The sequence below is a fragment of the Taurulus bubalis genome (genome assembly GCF_910589615.1).
Source record: "Taurulus bubalis genome assembly, chromosome: 4".
Lineage (NCBI taxonomy): Eukaryota > Metazoa > Chordata > Actinopteri > Perciformes > Cottidae > Taurulus > Taurulus bubalis.
In genome coordinates this window covers 29,333,451-29,357,795 of record NC_136592.1, presented here as the reverse complement: position 1 = coordinate 29,357,795, position 24,345 = coordinate 29,333,451, and the positions used below count along the sequence as shown (strand labels likewise).

Below are 24,345 nucleotides of genomic sequence, written 5' to 3'. Positions count from 1 at the left end.
GGTGTCAGTTTTGCATCAAGGGTAGTAGAAAAGTGATAAAAATCCCCTCCAGAAGATGGTGTGTCAGTCTGCGCAGAATCAGCCATGTGTTGCAACACGGTATGCAGAACGATTGACTTTATTTGATACGGTACATTCACTTTAGAAGCCAAAAATGTCTCAAAGTCTGAATGGTCTTTGAATTGTTCAGAAGTCTTAGAGAAGAAAACATGGATTTATTACCCACTCAACAAACAACAAACTCTCTGCTCAAATGATCTTTTTGGTCCACAGTATTCATATTTCTATTTGAAATGGTTGGTTCATATTCACTTGTATATTTTCAATACAAAATTGTGGCCTAATTTGTGCATAACATAACTACATGTCCCCATTCATTATGGTGTATGGATGCCTGCTCAGTATACAACATAACAACTAGGAGATGCAGGGTAGTGTTAACTCTCCGTGGTCAGTCTTCAAAGGCCTCACAGAACAACCACAGGTATCTTTGTTTTGTCTTGAATTTCCTCCTTCCTGGAAAACACAACTTGCAGATTGAAAATGTTACATCTGCAGACAATGCAGGGAGGATGGGGCTGTGGCCCCGGTCTTTTGAGAGTGCAGTCGGGTGGGGTGAGGGGAGATGGTGGGACCGAGGGAATCCATGAGAGTCCTTTAGGCCGTCCCACTGGCAGAGTAGGAGAACTGGGGGAAGTGGGGCCTCCGCTCGCTGTCGAATGACTCCATACTGTCCTCTGAGGATAGAGGACAAACAACTGCTTATTCATCGTTTATCGAGGGTGATATTACAATACATACTGTGAGACCATATACATCTTATACACTTATACCTTTGCATCTCCCCCTTTAATATTGGTGTGTATTAATAAGAGTTTGACCATTGTGAACAATGGTGCAGACCATTTTATGGAAAAATACAAATTTGGTTTGACTTTTGCATCAATATGATGCAGTTTCTTAATTTGTCTGGACAGACAAAAACGGACATTATTGGCTTGTTATTTGTATCTATCAATCAATTTAAGAAAATGTACAATATTCCAGTAAATGATATGTACTGGGATAATATATATACACATACATACATACATATATACACACACACAGTAGTGTGACTGTGGATTTGAACTACATCACCTACTCTAGTAGAAGTACATATTCATCTAATTATTCCTATAGCTGGGAGTTAAAATGTTGCATTGTGATATCAGACTAGTTATCGTAATGTTGTAGTAAGATGTTGACTTTTCTTAATCTTAAAAGCTGCATTACAGTAACAAGTAGTGGGCACACTTTTCTGAACTTGTTGGACTGTACTTGCTTAGTGAAAAAAAACGTTTATGCTGCACCTGGCTGGCCATCATGTCCACTCTTTGATTAGTTTACTTGATTTAGTCTAAATCAGAGTCAAACTATTTTTCTTATACTGGTTGTCTCTGCTTTTACAGACTTGCTGTAATTCACATGCATTTCATGACTTGGTGAGACACGACACTCGGCATTAATGACACTGACTCTCCGGGAGAGGGGAGACTCCTCTCGACGGAGCTTTGTACGCCTGCAGAATGTTTTCCTTACTCACGTTTATGAACTCCTATGAAAACTAACTCAAGCCTCACACCAAGAATGCATCTCAAAGTACAGAGGAAATACTCACAATAACCTTCATGACAGAAGGAATTTACTCTTATGAACCTGACAGCTTTAGTATTTTAGTAACCCACGGGAAAAACAAGTCTGTTTTTGTCTCGACTGAATTGAAAGTGTAATTCTTCATTCTTAATAAAGTCTCACAGAAGGTGGAGGGACATTTATTACACAAGTTGATTCGCAATTCTTCTTCTCTTGCCCTGTGCTCAGGTCACATCTGCTTTACTGTCACACTCAAACAATCACAATAAGGAATGTCTGATGATTTGACTGTGTGTGTATTAAGTGTGCTGAATGTGTGGGAGCCCATGGTTTGGTGGTACCTTGTCCGGGAGGCGTAATAGTGATGGTCTGTGCTGTAAACTCCTCGTCAAAATATCGAGTGTCCGTCTCCGAGGTAACTTGGGGCTTAAACGGCGGGACCAGCTGTTGGAGAGGAGAAGAGATACAAATATATATCGGCACATCAGGGGCGTCAGTCAGTTTGGTAACGGTTGTCCTCTTGATGGCATTCTACGTCTTTTCTCGATGGTGGCACTTGAAGTGACACAACTTTATTGATCCCTGGGGGAAGTGATGTTTTTCTGAGCTTGGTGTCCTTTCAGTGATGACAATTTCAAGAAAATGGAGGTTGAAACAAAGCAACTGACCTTCTTCTCATACACGTCTTGCCATTCGATTCCCGCGAAGAACTTGTGCTGCATGATTTCCTTGGCATCGTCTGGACCTCCACCTAACCTGGAAGACGAGTACAAAAGGCCAAATCAGGATGTGCGGCCGCTGATCATTTTATTGCCGCTTCGAAAACAGTTCTTTTCACTTTTCCATCTATTTTATCATAAGAAAAGCTGAAAACTCATTATTAATACACGTTTTGAGTCATAAACAAGTCAATTTACTAGCTGCAGTAGAGGCGCCTGACCTCTGCATTGGTTCCTTCTTAAGAAGGCCGGACAGCAGCGAGCGTGCCTCGGGGCCGAGAGTCCGAGGAAAGCGGATGTCTTCCATGAGGATGAGCTCGAACAGCTTCTCGTGGTCCTGGTTGTAGAAAGGCAGTCTGCCGCACATCATCTCGTACATCACCACCCCCAGACCCCACCAGTCCACAGCACGGCCGTAGTCGTTGTCTTCTAGCACCTTGGGGATGAAGAGGGGTGTAAAAGTTTATTTAATGCAGCTGTTGGGATGCTCATGAGCCATTTTAACTACTTGGGGAGGAGTTATAGCACGTAGGTATTATGTTCCATCGACCTTTTCCACAGAATATTTGTACAACAGCTAAAGAAAAGGTGTAGTTGCTATGACTTTTTGGTGACAGGGTTCAACCAATAAGGTTGTGTTTGGAGATCAGAAGGCTGTGAAGACAGCAGCCCTTTAGGCTGACTATACCAACCCGAAAGCAACTGACCCCCATCACCCCACCCCCACCAAAATCACCTGCTCTCCCCCCTGGCCTGGTCTTTTGAGGCAGCCCCAGCCAGCCCTGACTCACATCTCACATTAGGAGCCTGGGTAGAGTTTCCCCTGGAGCCCTGCATATTTAATCACCACAGGACCTTCCACACAAACACACACATACAGATCAACAAGCAGCAGAGGTGTGGGTCGTTTAAATAAGCAAATGTGTGGCAACAAACACAGACCAGCCCTCCAAACAAACCGCTCAATGAGCACAACCAGAGTCCAGCCAGAGAGGGGGAAATATTGTCGTCTTATATTTTCCATAGGATGACTTTTCTCGACAGTTCTTAATGAGACAAAATCCGCCAGTGTTGTGCTCACTGAACAGCGCAACCTGTTGCATGACTAATGTGCTGCTGAGCGGAGTTGTTCCAAGGTCTCCGGGGACATGTACTGGATTATACCTCGCCAGGCGGATGTTGAAGGTGAAATCAAGACAAGGAGAACAGTCTGTTCTCTTAAACCTCGAGCAGCGTGATGCTGGGCAATTCAGACCCAAGAATAGAAACTTCGGTAAAAAAGACGTGGGCGGATTAATAGAATTAGATATGGACACAACAGTGCGTAGGCCAGGAGAGAGGGTCCCGGAAAACAGATGGACGGATGTGTCCGTAAAAGGAACAAAACTACTGCGCGTGTGTGTGTGTGTGTGTGTGTGCACGTGCACACAGCCGCGCATGTGGCAGTGTGCACTCCGCCTGGCGCTGCGGTGAGTGGTGAGCATCGAGGAGGAGGATTGGGAGGGCAGGGGGAGTAACGTGAAGCCGGTGTGGGGCTAGGATTACTGGGCCGTCTCTATTTCCAGCGCCGCTGTCGTGTGATTCACACCGTGCGACAGCTGGGCCCGCAGCTGCCCCATATATGTAGAAGAGCGCCACAGCTGTGAAGCTGCCAGGAGCGCAGGAGCCAAGCTCATCCCTCATATACGTAACCAGGACTGCTTGCCTGCCTGCCTGCCTGCCTGCCTGGGCCCCAGCTCCAATCTAATACTGTTACACTGCCCCAAAGGAGCACAGACAGGGGGAGGAGAGAGCGGATAAAAGCACCAACACTTGCTGCTGCTCTGTATTCTGCACTTTATATGCTCACAAAGTTCCTCACTGACAGCCATTAATCTTCCACGATTGCGAATCCAGATCAGTTTCAGTGGCGAGATTAAACCTGTCCGCATTTTTCTTTGTGGATATTCCCTAAAAAGCCAATTCCCTCAGCCAATAACGTTTTTCTTCTTGTAACTACTTAATAAAAAAGTGACAAAGTGAATTTGTACCACTCTTTACTCCAGAGACAAACTGGTCCGGCAGATCGAGTCTCTCCCCCCCACCCCCCCACCCTGCTCTGGGTGGAATATTCCCAGACGTTACAGCATTCCTGTGCAGCACACACAACAAGGTCATTGTTTACTGCAGAACAACCTGTAACACTGCCTGCCCCGCGCTCCATAGAGACGCTCGCCAGCGACCCTGTTGCCATGGTAACGTCCCCCTGATGTCTCCCCGCTCTCCGCTGCCGGAGCTGTCATGGACTGTGCGGTAGCTCCTGTGGAGGAGCGAAGAGGGCCAGACAGAGTTTAGGATGGACAAGTGGGGGGGGGGGGGGCTCTATAAGTAGGTACGTATAGACGTAGAGAAAATAAACATTTTCTTTTATATTTGTCCAGGCGTGAGGGAGGACACGATCACATAAATCACACGCTAGCCCGGCCGTTTGCCTTGATGGTTTAGTGCTGGTGGTCGGAGGCAGGTTCAGTCTGACAGATGAAAAATAACAGGTATGTGTTGTGTTCCTATGAGGCCGCCTGAAGCATTGTGGGATAGCTGTGGCTCTGCCCGGGTCAGGCGAGGCATCCAGGGCAGCAGTGGTGCTGTGGCTCCCCTGGTGACACACAACAGCTGTAGCCAATGTGAACTTTTCTTTTTTTTTTTTCAGGACGGAAGCTCACGTTTCCTGAGGCACTGCCAGCCAATCACCCCCTCCAGCTCCCCCCCCCAACCAGAAAATTCCAAATGAAGGCTAAAAACAACGATACGGCAACTGTGTCAACATGGACACCCTTCTCCCGGAAAACATTTTTACAGCAACAGGCAAGGGTCCAGCGCAAACACTCATGTACTTACTCGCTCGCACACACACAGCCCACACTCACAATGCAATATCGGGTTACACAGCCCACTCCAACACTTGTCATACCTGCACGGAATAGGGAGTAGCCACACCCCTCCCCATACAGCAAATATGAGAGCAGGCTGCCCTGCCCTGGGCACACGGCACACTCATTAACTCAGACTTCAGCTGGAGATTAGAAAGGCATTTGGGGACAGCTGCCCTTTCTTCCCCATGCTTCTCATCCGCTGATACCCAACAACACACGTTGCATTTTTGTCCGGCATCTAATCAAACGGATCTCAGGTTGTTAGTCGGGTATGGAATGAAACGTACTGAATCCCTGAAGGATTTGATCTCAACCCACTTAACGTCCTATGTAAGACAGCGCCATCCTCAGTCTAACCATCGAAGAATAGTTTTCATCCCACCACCGGGATTCAGAGACTTTGACGTTTCGTTCTCTAAAGTGACCTGAAAGGTTACTTCATGTTTGTTTTCCCCTTTAATTTGTCATCCATCTGGATGTGCAAACATAAAAATCGTTGTTGCATGAAAGGGTGAAGTCAATATTTCAGGTAGACTGAATCACTGTCATGTTACTACCTCAGGTGCGAGGTACTCTGGCGTCCCACAGAAAGTTTTCATGGTGGCGCCGTCTGTGATCCCTTCCTTACAGAGGCCGAAATCTGTGATCTTTATGTGTCCGTCTTTGTCCAGCATAAGGTTTTCCAGCTGAGGGGGAAATAGAAACAAGACAGGTGTTAGCATGTTCGTAAAATGACTCACTGTTAAGGAGTTAACAAGGAAGGAGGGAGGTGACGGGAATATTCATTCATAAAAGTACAAAACGACGTGGGTCTGTGTTTAAAGTAAGTGAAGTAGGTAAGTGTTCAAGTATTGAGTGAATTTCAGAAATTTTGGCAAAAGTTAAATCTCAATCAGTGCCATTTTCTTGATGCAAAGATAATGCCAGTAACTGTGATGACATTTCATCACTGCTTACCCCTCATGTTATCATTCATGTTAACATGACCCTGCACCCTACCCTCTACTCCATGACTCATTCTGCACAGCTTCTCCAGTTGTCTTTTGTACAAAAAATGTTCTGTTTGTTTGTTTTGTTTGCTCCTTTGTCTTTCTATTTTTAGTTTTTTTCTGTTCTGTTTGTCTCTGCCCTATGTAAAGCGGCTTTGAGTATTTAGAAAAACACTATATAAAATTAAAGTATTATTATTATTATTTATGTTACCCATCTTTTTGTTTAAATCAATGAATTAATCAATATGTCATGTGCGCATTGTGGTGTTTCCATCTGCTGCTATGGTGATAGAAAGAGGTGAGCTGTTAAAAGGGCCCCTATCTTGAACTGAATCAGCAACATTGTGGTAACCCTTGATACCCAAGTTCCTAATATTCATAATAGACAAAGATCAACTTAAAAAAAATCTGTTACTATGGGTCTTTATTGCATCTTCTCTTTTCCACCACAGCCAAGAATAAAAACTGTAATGCAAAAGTAGAAAATTCCTGTAAACACAGGTTAATGACAACGTACCATATATTGTTTGTGATATAAGTAAATTGACTAATTGTGCATCATGCAGTGTCATGACTTGAGGCTGCACAGCCTTTTAATATTGTGTCCTCCCTCCCTCTCCGTCGCTCTCTCTCTCAGTTAAAGTCACCTGGCAGCTGTAGCTCACACGTGGCCAGCAGCGCCAGCCAGAGTCAGCACATCCTCCAATCCTGCTACCCTGGCATTTTCAGGAGAACCCAAGCAGGCTGGGAGCCTGCCTCATAAACCCAAGGGAGAGGGAGGGAGGGAGGGAGGGAGGGAGAGAGGGAGAGAGCGCTGTGCTGACCTGGCTGCTATAGTTTTATCAGCTGGAAGTAGTGGGGCTAGATGTGTCCATTTCAACACCGATATCCCCCCACAGTCCTCCTAAACTCAATCCATCTCTGATCTGGTCTTTAGACTTTTGTGTAGCTTTAAAAAAAAAAAAAGGATAAATAAACAAAACAGCAGCTTGCAGCGTCTTTACTTGAGGATGATGGACATTGTCTCTGTGTTATTTAATAGTGCTGTACTGCCAACATATAAAATGCCATCAATTACGCATAAAGTGCACAAAAATCCCTCTCTTAGAACACTGTGCGCATGCTATAACGGGAGGTGGTGGCAATGTGTTCAAACAGGACTGGTGGTTATTTCCGTCTAGCTGCAGTAAGCGTATGGACCGAGCCTCCCTCCAGCTGCAGAGGTCTGGAGACTGATCTGGGGGAGGCAGATCAATAAACCCTGGTCACTGCCAATGCTCTCGATGGAGGAAAACCCTATTTATATCCTGGCAGGGGGGAAAAGGAAGGGAAGGAAGGAGGTGGTGGTGGGGGGGAGAAGGGAGGCTGGCCACGAGGATGAGGGACAGTGAAGACTTGTCTTCACATCTACCTTTAGATCTCGATAGACCACGTTTCTTTCAGCATGCAGGTAGTCCAGCGCCGACACTATCTCTGCACCGTAGAACCGTGCCCGCTCTTCTGAGAATACGCGGTCCCTTGATAGATGGAAGAAAAGCTGAGGGGGAAGCAACGAGAAATTGACAGTGAGAAGACAGAGGACAGAGGAAGAGGAAGTTGTTTTAGTACACTGAAAATAGCAACAGTGACACTGTTCAACAGTATTCTGGTTCACCTACAGGTGCAGATTTTGTGATGGTTAAAATGGTTTACCTCACCACCGTTTGCATACTCCATGACAAAGCACAAGCGGTCATGTGTCTGGAAGGAGTATTTCAGTCCCTGCAGACAGAACGAGAACACTCAAAGCAGAACTTGGTGATGTTTCCAGTGAATTCAAGAGGAAGCTGACATTTAAAAAAACAGCCGATTGTAACATGAAACATCACAATGCACGTTGCAGCTATGACCGGTCAGTTACATTTTTAAACACAAATGTCAAGTGAAAGATCATTTAAAAGAACTGCAGCAAAGTGTATCCAGTGTGTTGAGCCTTTTCAACAACTGCTGTGTGGAAAACATTGGTCCCATTTATTGCACTGAGCACATCACATTATGTCTTGCCTCCCCCCACCACTTGGAACTAACATTTCGGGGGAGCTTTTCACTACAACCCACCTCAGACTTATAGAAAAAGAAGGAACGTCCAGTGTTGCTATAAAAGGCCCAGCTCGACTGCGGCCTTTGTAAGAGCAGCTCTTCAAAACATTCCTGCTAAAACTGCCCCTTTCTTTCTGAATGGATGCTGCCGTTTTGGATTGAAGAGGCTCCAGAGGATCTCTGAGAGTTAAAATAAGGTTTGGTTTAGGTATATGGAGGGGCTCCTTACCGTCAAGAACGGATGCTTTGAATTCTGGAGGACTCTGTTCTCTGTGAGTGTGTGCGCCACTTCATCCTGAAAAAAAAAAAAAAAGTCACAAAGAGTGTTTGTGCAACTCTCACAATGGCTACTCATTTAGGTATCAGTCATTGCTCCACTGCCCTCCCTTTAGTGTCTTCTCCCCCCCTTTACTTGCTTATTGGCATCCACTCACTTTTGCTACGATCACCTCCTTCTTTAGGATCTTCATGGCGTAGTAGCGTCCTGTGGCCTTCTCCTTTACCAGGATAACTTTGCCAAAAGTGCCTTTTCCCAGGAGTTTGAGGTATTCAAAGTCATGCATAGTCTGGAGAGCCAGGGGAAAGAAAGTAGAATCTGGTTACAAGCAGAAGCATTATCAAACGCATGCTCTAACTAGCCAGAGCACACAATCCCACAGACAACAACACAGAAGCATTTAAGGCACTATTTCACCCATCACGCAATTTCCACTCCTCTAATAGTTTTGCCTATATGGAGTTGTGTCTCCGTTAACCTCTGACCCCAGCATTAAGGAGAATGTTGAAAATGGTTATGTGAGGGACATCCAATCCGGTGGCCTTGGACCTTTATGTCATGACACATGTGGGGGTTGTGAAACCTGGAGGACACACTATCTGGTGCTAAGCCACCCACGGCTGATGTTGGGAAAGTAGCTTGGGGGAGGCGAAGGAAGGTGGGCTGAAGTGGTGTAAGTGCAAATAAGGCAGAGCTGGGTGGAAGAGTATAGTACTGGTCAACTAGGGAGAATAAAGGTGGTTGACATAAACATTTATGGTAATGGCCACTAAGGTTTGTCAATGTGTGGACAGCGGAGACAAGCAAGGAAGGGGCCGTACCACTTTCTGCCTGGGTTTGGTCAGGTAGACCTCCATGTCCATGGGGTCCGGAGAGGAGTCCATCATCTCCTCCTCTTGTTTCTGCAGGCCTTCAGCCACGGCTTGGATGACTTTAGTCCATTCTTCCCTGAGGGAGAGACAGGCAGCAGAGAGATTACATCAGCCCATTTACCATCATGCAAGCCCAGCAGCCCAATCGTGTAATTGTCTTCTTATCAACAGGAAGGCAATTTCAAGTGCGAGTTCTCCCCGTAGCCAGTGGACCTTATGCAAGTGCATAACAAGATTAAATGTGTATGTTTGTGAGTGCTTCTACATGTTAGAAAAACAGAGCTGTTAAACTGTTTTCTAGCAACAGGGGCAAATTATCTGCATATAAATGATTTGTGTTTTACTGCTCTGTGAGCTGAGAAGTGTGCGCTTCTTGCTTGCCTCTCCTCGGGGGTCTCCACGTGGAAGGTGCGCTCGATGACAGTGGTCCACTGCAGGCAGCGGATGATAAATGTGTTGGGCTTGGGCCGTTCCGTCTTCATCAGCTGGCACTCTGACCACAGTCAGGGAGGGAGGGAGGAAGGGGGTGAGGGGAAGGAGATGGCGAGAAGGGCCAGTGTGTAGGGGAGCAGAGGGGAGAGACAGACCCACAGTTATAGCCATTTATCTTTATCGCCACCCGAACAGACACTGTCGGCCAATTTGGAAAAGAACAGGTGCACTTTGGTGGAGGAAAACAACTCCGATCCTTAACTTGTCAGCCCCATTAAAACTTTGCTACTATATGTTTTGATGGGTGTAGAATTACATACAATCCCAAACTCTAGAATTAATAAATGAATCGATTAATGAATGCAAATTCTAATATCATTCTGCAATTAAACTGTTTTCAAAGATTTATGAATTTTCTCCAAAAACACTCTGAAACACAAAGACAGTGAACAGAGAGCATGTCATATGCGGGAGATCAATTTGAACTATTCTTATAAAGCACATCATCAAATCCTTTCCCTCTGTTACCCTCAATTCTCACTTTTTGCAGCAAATAATTGTCTTGTAAGCAGTTTGCCAAAACAATTACTCACGAATGTCTAATAACTGAATTTAGAAAGCAGAGATTCCCATCTGCACCTCCTTCAGATCAACATCTGTTCCCAAATGAAACATGTCAGCAAATATGTCAAAACGTGACACAAAATGGCCTCTGTCTGATAGATGGAGGACAGGAGAGTGGACCACCACTGAGATCCAACATGGCTCCATCAGACTGAATATGTAATCCAGCTGCAGCAGCCCCGTCAGCAGCAGCGCACCATGTGTCCTCCGTGGTGGGGTCGCAGTGGTGACAAAAACCAAAGCCGCTGATGGAGACAGAGCCTCAAAGCGGCGCCCAGATAAATACTTGAAATCAGGCGGCTAATAGCTACGATAACTCAAGAGCGTCGGAGAGGAAACATTTTGTTAAACAAACAGTATGCTGTCTAATTGCTGTGTTCAGTCATCTGCACAGCTTATCACAGCAACTTTCTCTGATGTGAAGATGGAGTGGGCCGGGCTGCTCTGGGCATTTCCTTTTTGTTATTTTCTGTCAGTATAAAAACTGAGAGTTCGGGTGGGGAGGGGGAGGAATGGCATCCGATACATTAACACAAGGAGCCAGACTTCTTGCATGCTCGTTCAGTTACAAAGTCGGCTTTGCCCTGGAGCAGTGCCCTTGTTGAAAGAAACTAGCAGTGAAGCTGTTGGGATGAGACTACATGTCTCTACTCATAACCATTTACAGCGACATACAATGATGAAGGTATATCTGGTGATAATATTATAACCTCTTCATACTTTAACCTCACAGGCACTTGGATATGCTTTGATCAGCTGTTTTGTTCCCTGTGAATAATCACTTTTCAGGGTGGATAGAGAATCCAGAAACATGTAAAACTAAAAACAAGTATGTGAACATATCTGTTACAACAATGCAAATCAAAACAAAGGGCCGAAACAAAATATGGTAAAACAAGCTGCAAGGGACAAAGGGGGGAAAAATGCAATGGTTTCTCTGAAGTAGATACTCACGTGCGACAGAGAAGTTATTTAAGGGGGTTTCCAGCTGGTCAACATCTTGTGGTCGCTCTTTGTAGCCGATGAATGTACCGTCACTCTTCAGGAGAAAATACCGTGGCCTCCAGGTCTTGATGTATTCTCCTGATATGAGAAAGAGATTGAAACGCACTGCTTAGTTACTGTATAGGAGACGAGACATTTTACTTGTGACAAAAGTAAGAGAGATTTTCAGAGTGTTTCTGCTCACAGACAAACCTTAAATGAGAAACATCACATACGTTCACATTCCGAAAATTGCTGACTATTGCGCAACCATTTTGTTTACATTGTGGTTTCATGATTAATGACAAAACAGTGTTGTCCTTTCTCTCTATGTTTTAATTCCCAGAGGTGCAACCCATTTCCCGCAATCTAATTACTATGCTGTTCACTCGTGCTCCCTAAAATGACCACTGTGTCCCCATCTCTCTTTTAGTGTAGGTCAGCTGCAGGACAAATGGTGGAGTCAGGACCCTCCCCCCCCCGCCCTGGCTGTCCCCTTTCCAGCAGTCACTTGCAATATGTAGACTCTAAGTGAATGTGTAAATGGTCCAAACGCGTTCCGTCTTCCTACCCTTTCCATAAACTGTCAAGTTACATTTAGGCTCTCAGCTCTAATTAGACAACGTAGAGCTGAAAATCAACTTATAGTTAACTCCGTCAATTTAGCATTGAACTCCTAGAACACTGTTGGTCTCAAGATGGACAGTTTAAAACAAGAAGTATCAAAATCAGCAAAAGCAGAAATGTCTTTTTTTATTCCACACATTCTTCTTCCTTGTTGAAGCCTGGAACCTACAATACCCACAATGCAACTTGACGGGCAACAGTTCAGCTGGAGATGCAGGTGTGTTATGCTAGTAGCGGTTAATGTAGCCTTGTTCTGAAAGCCAAAAGGAGATATTGGGAGCAAGCTACAGTTGTCTGGTAAACTCCCTTCTCTCCAGTCACCCAGATTTTTTGCATTTTCAAATTTGCAGCCATCAGCCCAAACAACACTGCCTCGAATGACACCGATTGATGCAATCTATCAAATTTTGCACAGCTAAAGAGTTAGGGTTTCCATATTTAGTTAATAGTTTTATAAACCGCAACCACTCTTCTGCCTCTTTTCTATCAATCACTTCGTAACACCCACGTCATGTTTGCCAAAGCCTCAAATTGATTTTCGAATAAAACTTTCCACAATTCCAATTTTCTGGACAACACCCATAACTTCAGGCCATGCGCGTGCATCCCACTCATTTAGACACAGCATCACACAAATGAATCTCTCGTAGGCAGACAAAACTCAATTTATTCCGGTGATGCTTCAGGAAATGTTGCGCCAGATGTTGTGCAGACGAGGGAAAAATAGCTTACATACCATAACAAGGCAGCGGCACACAGTGGAGGGACTTGAATATTTATACAGGAAAAGTGTAATTTATTTTTAATTACGGAGCCGCATATTAACCCCATGCAGAGCTGTAGCAAGCTGTCCTTAATTGCCCCATTTCCTCTAACACAGAAGTGTGGCGTGTGTGAGAGAGGGTGTGAGTGTGTCTGCAGGGGGGCGGCAGGAGATCTGTCAATATGAGCTTCTGTTACCATCCTTCAAACCCACACCTCTGACTGATGAAACTGATAATGTCAGTCCGAGACGGTGCAGATTGGAAGAGAAGCTAGAAATGTCTCCACTGTTTAGTGTTCGTCGTGATCAAATATTTAAGGAGAGGATAAGAATTTACAACACTGGCTGAATGGTACTTTTTAAGATTTGTAACTTTGGGCACCGTCAAATTGATTAACTTCCTCTTCATGCTTCTTTTAAACCGTGTGTGTGTGTGTGTGTGTGTGTGTGTGTGTGTGTGTGTGTGTGTGTGTGTGTGTGTGTGTGTGTGTGTGTGTGTGTGTGTGTGTGTGTGTGTGTGTGTGTGTGTGTGTGTAAATTACAGCATGAGCAACAAACTAATAAGACCAGGATAGCAAATTCCCCCTAATATTAAAGTGGGAAACTGGACATTGAAATAGGAACACAGGAATTTAAGTCCAATAAAAAAAAATCATCATGTGCATTTAGGAGCAGCGGTCTGCTATAAAGCATGCATACTGTATAGTAGGAGCCGGGGATCAAACTCCGAACTGGTGGTTAAAAGATGTCCCGCTCTATCCACTGAGCCAAAGCCGCTATAATGTGGAATAAAATTCTAATTTGCTCACCAAGAAAGTGAAAAGTTATCGGTTGCCAGCATAACTTCCCTTAAAAAATGTCAGACAAATCACCAGACACTTTCTGGAGCCTTTGCAAACCAAAATAGGACATTTTCGATATGGTTTTTCTCTGTCAACACAAAGTGAGAAGGACAGGAAAAGGACACTTTGGAGAGGCACAGTCTAGTTGACCTACAGCAGGATGAGGCCTTGTAATGCCGGCTGTCTTTGCATCACCTTCCAAGTGATCAATCTATCCCAAAGCAAACATCCATGTGTAAAAACACCTGATTTACTACCACTGGCAAACTCGTGGTACCAATCACAACAGTAGGGGAAACATCTGCCTCATAGCACAACATATTTAAGTCTTCAATCCACAGCAGATGTCCAATATGTTATTACATTTTTCATCATGGCACAGGGGGAGGTTTATATCGTTTTTTTTTTTTTTTTTTTTGCAGAGTAAGTGTTTTTACACCAAACGTAGCTCATTTAGAAATTAACTCGACTTCAGATTGTCATTCTTGACGCCTTCCCAACAAAGCCACTTGTACTAGATGTGCTGTCCTAATTAAAATACACACCGGCCGGAATCGGTTTAGTGGATTTCCCTCATGCCTGTTTCAATGCAACACAATTACTGTGATGAGCCGTTTTAAACTACAAGCCTCACCAATCAACTTCCACATCAGTCATCCATGTCACGTACAAGTTGGTCTCCAGAGAATCCACACGCATAGCGTTATTTATCATAGGCCTTCAAGAGCTGCAGACTCCCTTACTTCAGCATAAAATCGAAATAATTCAAGCACAGAAAAGGTGCCATTTAGGAGTGTATGTCGCCATACAAGTATCAAATGTGACTTAAACCAAGAGTCTGTTCAACACAAACATAAGTTGCCTAAATCTTTTACACTGCAGCCAGAAAGTCTCCTGAGCCTTCCATACCAATCCTTGTTTTCCTCAGCTGGGCCCCAGCTGGTGCCGCGTTCTGTGGTCAGGTTTTGGCTGACCCATATCCCCCAGCTTTAGTCCTTGCCAGCCCACAGTGAGGACAGTATGTGCACAATGCAGAAACAGAATAATCAGCCTCCTACCTGACACCATGACCAAAAGGTACATGCTCGTCTTGCATGTGGAGACTAAACTTTCAGTTCAAAGGTTTCAGTTTGGCAGAAGCAATCACTTCCAGAATGAGTGAAGACCTTTTATACATCATAGTACTCAGATGCTAATGGGCAGAGACAGGTGTTTGTGTACGCATGTATGTGCTTGTGTGTAAATGCATCCTGTGCACACTGCCCTGTGAGCAGTGAACGGCATTTGTGTGTTAAAGGATTACAACATCCAGTTTTGGAGGCCTCTGAGCCCTTCCTGCCAGCTCCACTGACGCACAGCACCCACCAGCAGTAGCATGGGTGGTCATTCGTGACGCAGCAGCACATGGCACGGCTCGTGTCAGCTAGCTAGACATTCTCCGTCACTGAGGTGGCCTTGGTCACATGGGTGTTGGGAAGATGACGATGCCAGCTCACCAGTCTCAGTCACTCGCCCTTTAAACAACTGTCACTCTCTTGAATGATGTTACTGTATTATTAAGGACATGACAAGTCGGCACGGTCACTGGGGCGAGGCCACACAAAGCACACTAGGAGGAAAACAAGCTCATGAAGGAATGTGACACTCCAGGTCTAAACCCTTCCTGAGATTAATGACAGCTACTGTGATACTGTAACTGCAGAAACTCGCACTTTTCATGGGTGGATATAAATAAAAGGACTTTTTTTATTTTTATGCTTGCATCATCACGTACGACACCGACACACAAAGACGGACACACAGATGCGACACCAAGAATTGAAACTGCGATGCACATCCATGAGGCTCTTTCTAGACAGCAGGACACTGCAACTTCCTCGTTTGTGACCACAAACCTGGTCACATGACAACAGTGGAAGCAGCTCTATCCGGTTGTCTGTGTGTGTGTGTGTGTGTGTGTGTGTGTGTGTGTGTGTGTGTGTGTGTGTGTGTGTGTGTGTGTGTGTGTGTGTGTGTGTGTGTGTGTGTGTGTGTGTGTGTGTGTGTGTGTGACTTTAAAGCGCAACGCCTTGCACACAGTCTACGCTCGGAGCATAAACAACAAAGATGACCCTTGTCAGCTTCCTATTTACACCCATTTCCCCTTCTACTACTATTCAGTTCTACTTTCCACACTGCACTGACATGACAAGAAAGTGAAACTGACAGCTGTTAGGAGAGGAAATGTGGAAAAAGCATTATATTAAACTGTAATAGACCAGCAAATAAATTGATCCCCATCCCTGCTTTCAATATTTTATGGGACTTAACTTCAATGCTTCGCAGAGTAGACCCCTAATACATCCTGTGTACAGTGAGGAACACAGTGCAGACTGCTGACAAAAGACGATGGGACTCATAACAGTGGAGAGCCTTCTGCTTTTAAGTCAGTCCATCATCACTGATGTAAACTAAACCCTTTTGAAGTCAACACGTTCTTCAAAACAGGAAACTGGCCAACAGGCAGACTGACCACAACCGAGATAAGAAAACTTCCTTCGAGTGTCCGGTCTCACTGTAACTGCCGAGACACACTTCGCTGTGAGGAAATCCACAGAGTTAAAGCTTTTCTAATAAAAGTCAAGTGTGACAGCAGACATGTGGCTGAACTCAATCAAATTATGAGAAGGATTTGACACCAGATGAGAGAACGAGAGGGGATGAAAAAGCTACGCAGTGCGCAAAGAGTTGAGTGGAGTGGTAGTGAGACAGATCACTACATATGTTCCCCACATATGCAGGACTGTGAGCGGGGGTGTGAGCTCAAGTGAAGTGTGTATGAGCCATGCGTACCGTGTGTGTGTGCATGGGAGGAGCTGTCAGGGCCTGATAGAGTGTCTTTACATGACAAGCAGCTGCTGAGGTCTGGGATGCGCGCTGGGCAAAGTGGAAAATAATGAACGAAGAACCGCTGCCAAACACAACAGAATTCATCTTTATTTGCCAACTGCTGCATGGCCCTGTGTGCGGACAGCTCCAGCCTGTCACCGCCACGCCCTCTATACCCCAAACACACACATACACCAACAACCAGGTAGAGCCACAGCTGTACATTGTGGAGCATCATCTTGTTTTACAAATCATAACTCGCTGCCTGTCTCTGCGTATTAGTTTGAAAAAGTACCCCAGCCAACTTTAACTTAAAACAAGGTAAACCGTTATCAACGATATCTCTTCACCATCTTTTAGAAGTGAATCGTATTACAGATGTTGAAATCATCAGAAGACTGTGTGTAACGTTACACATCTAAAAAGGTTTCACCCGAGACCTCAAGGACCCACAGGGATTTAAATTTACATTCATGTTTTGTTGTGACTGACGCCAGTTCAACTTTGGCTTATGAGGCCTTAACAGTAAGGGCTGGCCAGGCAGACTCAGAGGGGTCAATAAATAAAAGAAAAAAAACAGTGGAAGGCTTCAGACAGAAGGGGGAGAGAGTGACAGAGGTTAGTGAGGAGCGTCCTGTTCTGTCTGTTGAGGTCCCAGCTGCTGTGGCTTGTTGGCTTTTAATAAGACACATCATGCAGCATTCATTGTGCGGCCCCCAAAAAAGGAGAGGCCACAGTGTCCTTACAATGTGTCCAAACTAACAGCTCTGTTGCACGTCATCCCTTTCTCTCCGCCTGTTCTATCCTGTCTCTTTCCACTTCAAAAGGAATTTTAAAAAAATTCAAGAACAACGATATAAATAAAAAGAGGCCCACCTCAATCATTTGCCACGAGATAAACTATGCACACACGAGACATGTGACTGAATGTAAGCACTCACACACACTGAGAGGAACCAAGGGAGGGTCAGACAAAATGCGCCTCTCAGTGCCCACACCCAGTGGTTGGACTTCCTGAGGGGGCTGCTGTTGGGTTTTGTCCCCGTCTGGCCATTCATGGCTTGGGGATGGAAGGGAGGGAGCCAGTGGTAACTGCATGAACTGTGCATGTGTATGTGTTTGAGTGGTGAGAATCGGATGAGAAGGGGGGGTAGGCGGAGGTTGAGGATTAGGGAATTAGAACTCCAAAGCGAGGGAGGAGGAGGAGGAGGAGGGAGCGGGCTGCGCCTTTTGTTGTTTTTTCCTCAGCTGCCCCCGCCATCCCTTCGGCCCTTTTCTGCTGGGTTCTGCCTGTAGGCTGCAGCTGCGGCCTGCCACCCTGTGCCCTGCATCTCAATGAGCCGCCCGCTCCAGAGGAGATGGGGCTCCCTGATGCAGGGGTCACCACTGAGCCCCAGCAACCAAAGACTCCGCCCCACACCAGCGGCTGCTCTGAGCCGCAGCGCTCTGGGCTGGGCTTCTCGTGCTGCCCGGGCACCCATCTCCCCATTTGCCTCTCTCACTGTGACCATATAAGGCAGCACCAGGCTCATATGCCATTCTAAACTGTCCAGGAGTATGGGCTCCTACATTTTTTGCCCTTCTCTTTATGTCTTCCTGACATCCCCCTCCTCTCCAAACCTCTTTTGTTGGCCCCTCTCTCTCTCCCATGCAGCTGGATGGGGGACTCCATTGCCAGGGCTTTGGCAGCAGCATCAACAGGTTGCGGGGAAGGGCCACCCCGGCCTCCAATGTAGCCCTCTCTGTCTCGTCCCCTTATCCCTCACTCTCTCTCTCTCTTTCTCTCTGTCACTGCGGTTGCCGCTGCTACCCAAACAGGAAAAAAAAAAAAGCACGGGGGATGGGGGTTGTGCGATGGAGGCTGCCCTTCTTTCTCACGCTCGTAAGAAAGCCCTCACTTCTTCTCCGTGGTGAGTGACACCTGCTGATTACCATAGAGACACTGTGGGAAGTTCCCCCCTGCCTCACTGGGGCTGAGATTTGCCCCCTCTCCCTGGGTAAACAAGCAGTCCATGGATTAGTTAACTGGGTTACTGCGTGGCAAACAAATAAACACACATTATTTAGAGCAAATTAGTGCCAATGAACTCTCAATGACCAGTGTAAGATCAAACACCCTCAAACGATCAAGGAGTTAATCCAGAGGATGCATTTATTTTTCTGGAGACAGCTGTGGAAAATAATTCTAAAAGTATGATAAACCTCTCTGCAAGGCCTCTGAAAAACTTTTAAAATATGTTTAGAGTAACACAATAAGCTGATGTGGATGTGGAGGCCATATCTGAGGGTACTGTCAACTCTTGGTCTGCAGACAGCTGAGCATCCCCATTATCTCTCGTCTCCCCTACCCTCCCTAAACTGGAGAGAGGTGCCAGTGATGTGATTGATGTCAGAGACTGGGAGCTTTTCGCTGGTCCATAGCCGCTTCCGCCATGGGTCTGAGTTGTCAGCAGGGTCATTATCCTAGCAACAGGATGGTGGAGCTGTGGGTGAGGAGAGTGCGCTGGAAGTGGGAGGACCAAGAGGGGGTGAACTGGTGGGGGCGGACAGCGGCAGAGAGAAAAGAGGGGACTTGGAAGAGATGAGGAGAAGAGGAAGAATGTGGGATTAAGAAGTAACAGAGACGGAGTGCGCTGCCGAACGCCACAGTTGTGGTGAGCAGGCGGACTTTACACAGCAAAGTAAGCTCACAGCGGGCTCGTCGTGAGGAGGCGAGCGATGGAGGTGCCACATCCCTCAGCCTCCTGGTGCCCGCACCATGCCAGCCTGTCTGTCTGCCGACAGCTGGAGCTCCAGTAATTTACTTCTCTCCACCACATTTAGCAGGAAGACTGCTTCCCATTACCTGAGCAGGGGGTCCGCGCTGACGGCCAGACACCCGGCCAGCGCGCTGGCTTCCCGGTGCGACACCCTCTGCTGCTGGACCCCGCCGACGGGGGCTCTATTGCTAGACCGGCCTGGCGCTTCGGCTGGTGATCAACTTGGTAGCGTCTGGATATACAATTATCAAAACTTAAAGTAATCTGTTGTTTAGTAATTCGCAAAAAGTTATATATGCTACATATATTAGTTTAAGTCAAACCACTAAATTACCCATCAGCTCAGAATTATATCCCCCAGTTTACTCAGTTTTGCCTTCTACAAAAATCCCCATTATCTTTTCCTTAGCTTCTATGATTCGTTTATCACACATTGCCCTTTCATGATTGTTCACTGGTTGTAATAAATATTGTAGGAATCGTATATCTTTTCTTCTTTAATTCTATATCTTTTAATAACTTGTGAGAGAGAATTGCTGTATAAATGATGAAAATCATTACACTGGTGTACTCAGCAAATTGGCTGAATGGAGTTTTGTAAGTTGTATTATTTGTGACTTTTCAATCTTTGGACATTAGTATAGTTGAATAGTGGCCATCAACCGGTTAAAAAAAAAAAAAAAAGACAGAAGTCTCTTTAATTTGTACTTAACAAATGGAGATACACAATAAGTGTGATTATGTATATAACTTTAAACTATATAAATAGTCCAATCACATTACTTAAGTAGTAGAGCATTGCATAACTTTGTTTCTAATTAAGGTAACTTTATTACCATGACATTATCTATAAGCTTCAAGATAAACATTTTGGGATCCACTTAAAAAAAGACTTAATAGCTTTAATTGCACTCGAGACTTGTTTGTTATGTAAAAAAGCCTCACAACATAGGCGTATATTTGCAAATTGGAGGAGGTATTGCTCCAGTTCTGCAGTACGTAAGGTGTGTGTGTGTTTGTGTTTGTGCTGCAGCAGTGTGTGGCCCATGACAGCCATAATGAGGGGATGTGTAGGAGCAGCAGAGCTGGCAGCCAGTCAGCATTGCAGCGTCATGAGTCTTAATCAGGAGGGCCTGCTCCTTTGAAGAGCATGCAACTGTGTGGGGAACACCACATTCCCTTACTGAGATCACAAATGCAGAGAGAGAATTAAAGTAAAAAATTCTGGCTGAATTGTTAGACGCCTGTTCGCCAGATGCATCAGACACGGATATGCAAAAGATGAAGAGAAAAAAAGTTTTGAGTCACAGTTATTACCGTGTCTGGTGTTTCACAAAACAATGCATACATTTTCCCGATGTCTCTCCCCCCCTTTTCATTCCCACTCTGTGTCTCATGCAATTTCCTGGACCGCCAACAAGGTCTCGCTTAGAGGAGCAGCTCATGGCCGTCCTTCAGCCCGCGTGACCAGCAAAGGAGCCAATCGGCTGATGAGCTCCGGACCGCGAGAGGGTCCGTGTGGCATGTCGCACACAACATCCATCCCCTCTCCTGAGCCCGACTGGGTCACTGAGCAATGTTCTGGGAACATCACAAAGACGCTGCTCAACTTCTGTCTCACTCTCTCTTTATGTTTCCCTCGCTATCTCTACTGATGTGCCCTCTGTCTCTCCTCCCTCTCTCACCCCTCCTCTCACGAGTCAGAGCCAGCTGAGCGTGATACCCAAATCCAACAGTTGTTGCGGCCTTCGTTAGCCTAACGAAGGGGCCGACTCTTTATACTTGTCAGGGAGCAAATGAGTCAAACAAACAAGGGCCAGGGAAGAGGGGAGGACAAGCGAGCGCTGTTCTGTTGAGCTTGACTGGGTTCTTGGCCGCAGCACTTCCCTGGAAACTAGGGAACCCACAATCTGCCTCTTTGATGTCTGATGATGCTCTGGCTTTGATGGAAACTTTGGAAAAACACACTTGCAAAAAGGAATAACATGCTGCTCGGTCTCTGTGGCCACTAGAGGCCGTAGGCACATTCAAAGTGTGTGGGTGCACTCTGTGAAGGATCTAAAAGGGAAGTACCATTTGGGGACGCATAACAACTGGTTGTGATAGTAACAAAGTTACAGTGTTTTAGCAAGCCTGTACTTGTGATGCGGTCTGTGCATAAGGGCACTGGGTAATGTCCTGCTGGCAGAGTAACTTTTGAACAAATATGCTTCACACTGTCCATACACTCAAACATTTGCATGTCCAGACGTACGTACAAACTACTGCCGACCTAGTCGGCTGCTTTGTCTTGCATTCCAAGACTGTCCTTCCCAAACAGACAGCCAAGATAACAGTCACAACAACACGTCCCAGGCAGTGTCCACAATCCAGACACATTACTGCAGCACAAAGCTTAGGGAGAAAGTCTGAAGGTGTGTCCTTCAGAATGAGATCATTTCACTGAGCGCAGCCTGTCTGGAACAAATGTGCAAAGCACCTCAAGGCTGAGAATCTGCAGCACTAATGACAGATTAGCTCTACTGGGGGGGTTTACAGGGTACTAAGGCACAATGCTTGCTCTACTTTCATTCAGGAGCCTCAACAGAGTTTACACGTGCATGCTGAACATGAATAATCGGAGTGAATGACATGGGTGTGTAGAGGATGTGTCCAAGCTGCTGTGCTCTGTTCATGCGACTGACCCACCATTAAATCCATTCATCATGTAGCACCATTAAATGGTCATTATTGGAGGAAAAGGCCACATTTGAACCGTTTTAACCTTCTTTTGCCGAGTCCAATATGAAAGTAGTTTGGTGCTAGATGGTGTCCATGTAACACGCACAAAATGTTGATGGAAATATGGAGGGCTATCTTTTGTAAAACATTAAATTGGTGTTTTGAGTGCACACATGGGAGTAATGAGCATGCTCAACACACTTAGAAGCGGTATAAGCCATTTATTATTACGCCCACATGGAGATGTGAGTCACTTGGGTGGCGCCACCACACAATAAAGCTACACTCAAGGTGCAACATGGGATGATGGTGGTTGAGCGGGGGCTTCTTGGCTGAGGTGATGGACAGCAAGACAGGGCTATGGCAGGTTCACCTTCTGTGCAGTGGCTCTGGGGCAAAGACCACATGACAGTGACGCGACACTAAAAGCCTTCCTGTCAAGGAGGCAGGTGGACGCTCTCCAATCAAAACACAGAAGCTCTGGGTGACATTTCACAGGGCACAGCTGCTGGGCTGCGACAGCATGCCAACTCACTATTCCTGAAGGGTTGTTTGTTTAGTGTGCGTGTGCGTGTGTGTGTGTGTGTCTCAAGTAGAAGGCTGTCAATGCTATAACGTTGTGTGTCTCTCCTGCCACATGTCTCCATTCGAATATTCCATTCTCGTCAGTACTGCAGAAGGTGTGGCACAAATAATATACAGAGGAAGGAACTAACACCAGGAAATAACTGAGTATACAGATTTACAGAATGAAGGACACTTCAGCCCAAACTTTTGTCTGTCATGCCAAAGAAAGGACAGTCCTGACACAAAAATGCAGTTTGCCCCTGAAGCCGCCAACATGATAGAAAGCTACATAATTACATATCAATTTTGCTTTGTCAAATTTTAAAAAGAACTGTAGGAAATCCTTGTTTATGGCTTGGATAAAACTACATTTTTGTCATCTACTTTCCAACTACTCAACAGTGCATCTGCAAATGGAAAACAAATAGCATCCAACGTGTTATTCTTTCACTCACTGGAAGGACCAGGGTGTGTCTGCCTGAGACCAATTGAGCCGAACCAGGCCGACTCTTCCCTAAAACAGCAGCCTGTTAGCCCAAGCCTTGAGGGGGGCACACTAGAGCGGCACACTGTCCCCCCCCCCCCCTTGTGACCTGTTCCCATCACCTTATCCCCTGAGTCACAGTCTTTCCTCTTTTCCACTAAAAGCCTCGTTCCTTGCCACTGGGCCTGGGAGCCTTCAGTGGTTTTGGAGAAGCTACTTATCCTATTTTGTCCATGGTGGTTGTGGAGTGGGTTCCGTGAGGCAGCTGCAGTTTGAAGGCAGAGTTAGTATGCACACATAAAGCTGCTCAAAGCCAGCAGATATGTGAGGAATGCTTCTTCCAAACAACAGGACTCACGCCCGACACAGAGCCATGCCACGCCACGCAGCACTGTCAGAGCAGCTAAATGGGGCCCACCAGGGACTCTGCAACTGCATGGCTCTTTACATTAGATCTTGCGTAAATCCTGTTTAAAAATGAGCAATCACCCTGCACATATGTCATTCTGTTCATATATTTCTGCAGCATTAAGAAAATACATCTGTCAATAGTGCACCATAGTAAAGTCTTGCTAATCCAAGTACCTCAGGAATGAGGATAATGTGCATTTGTAAAGTGTACACCATTTATGCCCCAAAACGCAATGTATTTTGTGAGTACATACAAACTGCCATGTGCATGTATTCATAAAACAAAGTACTTGTTTTGCGGTTTAAGGTATATCCATGCATCAACAAGGCATATTGAAATATTTGCATATTCTTTCTTTGCCAGCTTGATTAACAGGTTGCACAGTTGGGATTTCTAGTACATGAGGTGATGATAACTACAGTTGTAAAAAGAATACACAAAAGAAACCATGAAGTGCAATCTGTGGCGTTGCATTTGAAACAATCTGAATACAAAATAAAACTCTTTACAAATAGAGTCAAACTACGAAGTACAAACTTTATATTTGCATTTACCTCTTTTATGCAGCCATCCCTCCTTGACAATCACCACATTGGTCATGTTGGTGGGCAGGGTGGAGGATCCAGGTTTCCCGCAGGGAGAGACACAGCTTTGTTTACCAAGTTTCCTTCACTCAGCTCTGTGCAAGAGCCTGGAGACGAGGTCCTGGGATTTACAGCCGCCCTTCTCAATGGTGGTTACCTATTAGTTAAAGAAGAGTAAAAAATTAGCCCCAT

General features: G+C 45.6%; 1 protein-coding gene across 1 annotated transcript; it reads right to left on the bottom strand.

Annotated features, from left to right (window-relative positions):
• Positions 1-547: 547 nt before the first annotated feature.
• akt1 (v-akt murine thymoma viral oncogene homolog 1) lies at positions 548-24,251 on the bottom strand. The gene is made up of 13 exons (XM_079216972.1): positions 24,124-24,251; positions 11,497-11,625; positions 9,868-9,979; positions 9,436-9,562; positions 8,772-8,903; positions 8,567-8,632; positions 7,951-8,019; positions 7,670-7,795; positions 5,824-5,952; positions 2,576-2,790; positions 2,304-2,391; positions 1,977-2,079; positions 548-737 (listed from the first exon to the last, which is right to left on the bottom strand). Exons 1-13 carry the CDS (start codon positions 24,167-24,169, stop codon positions 658-660), a joined length of 1,422 nt encoding a protein of 473 aa, XP_079073098.1. The 5' UTR covers positions 24,170-24,251; the 3' UTR covers positions 548-657.
• Between the last annotated feature and the right edge of the window lie 94 nt (positions 24,252-24,345).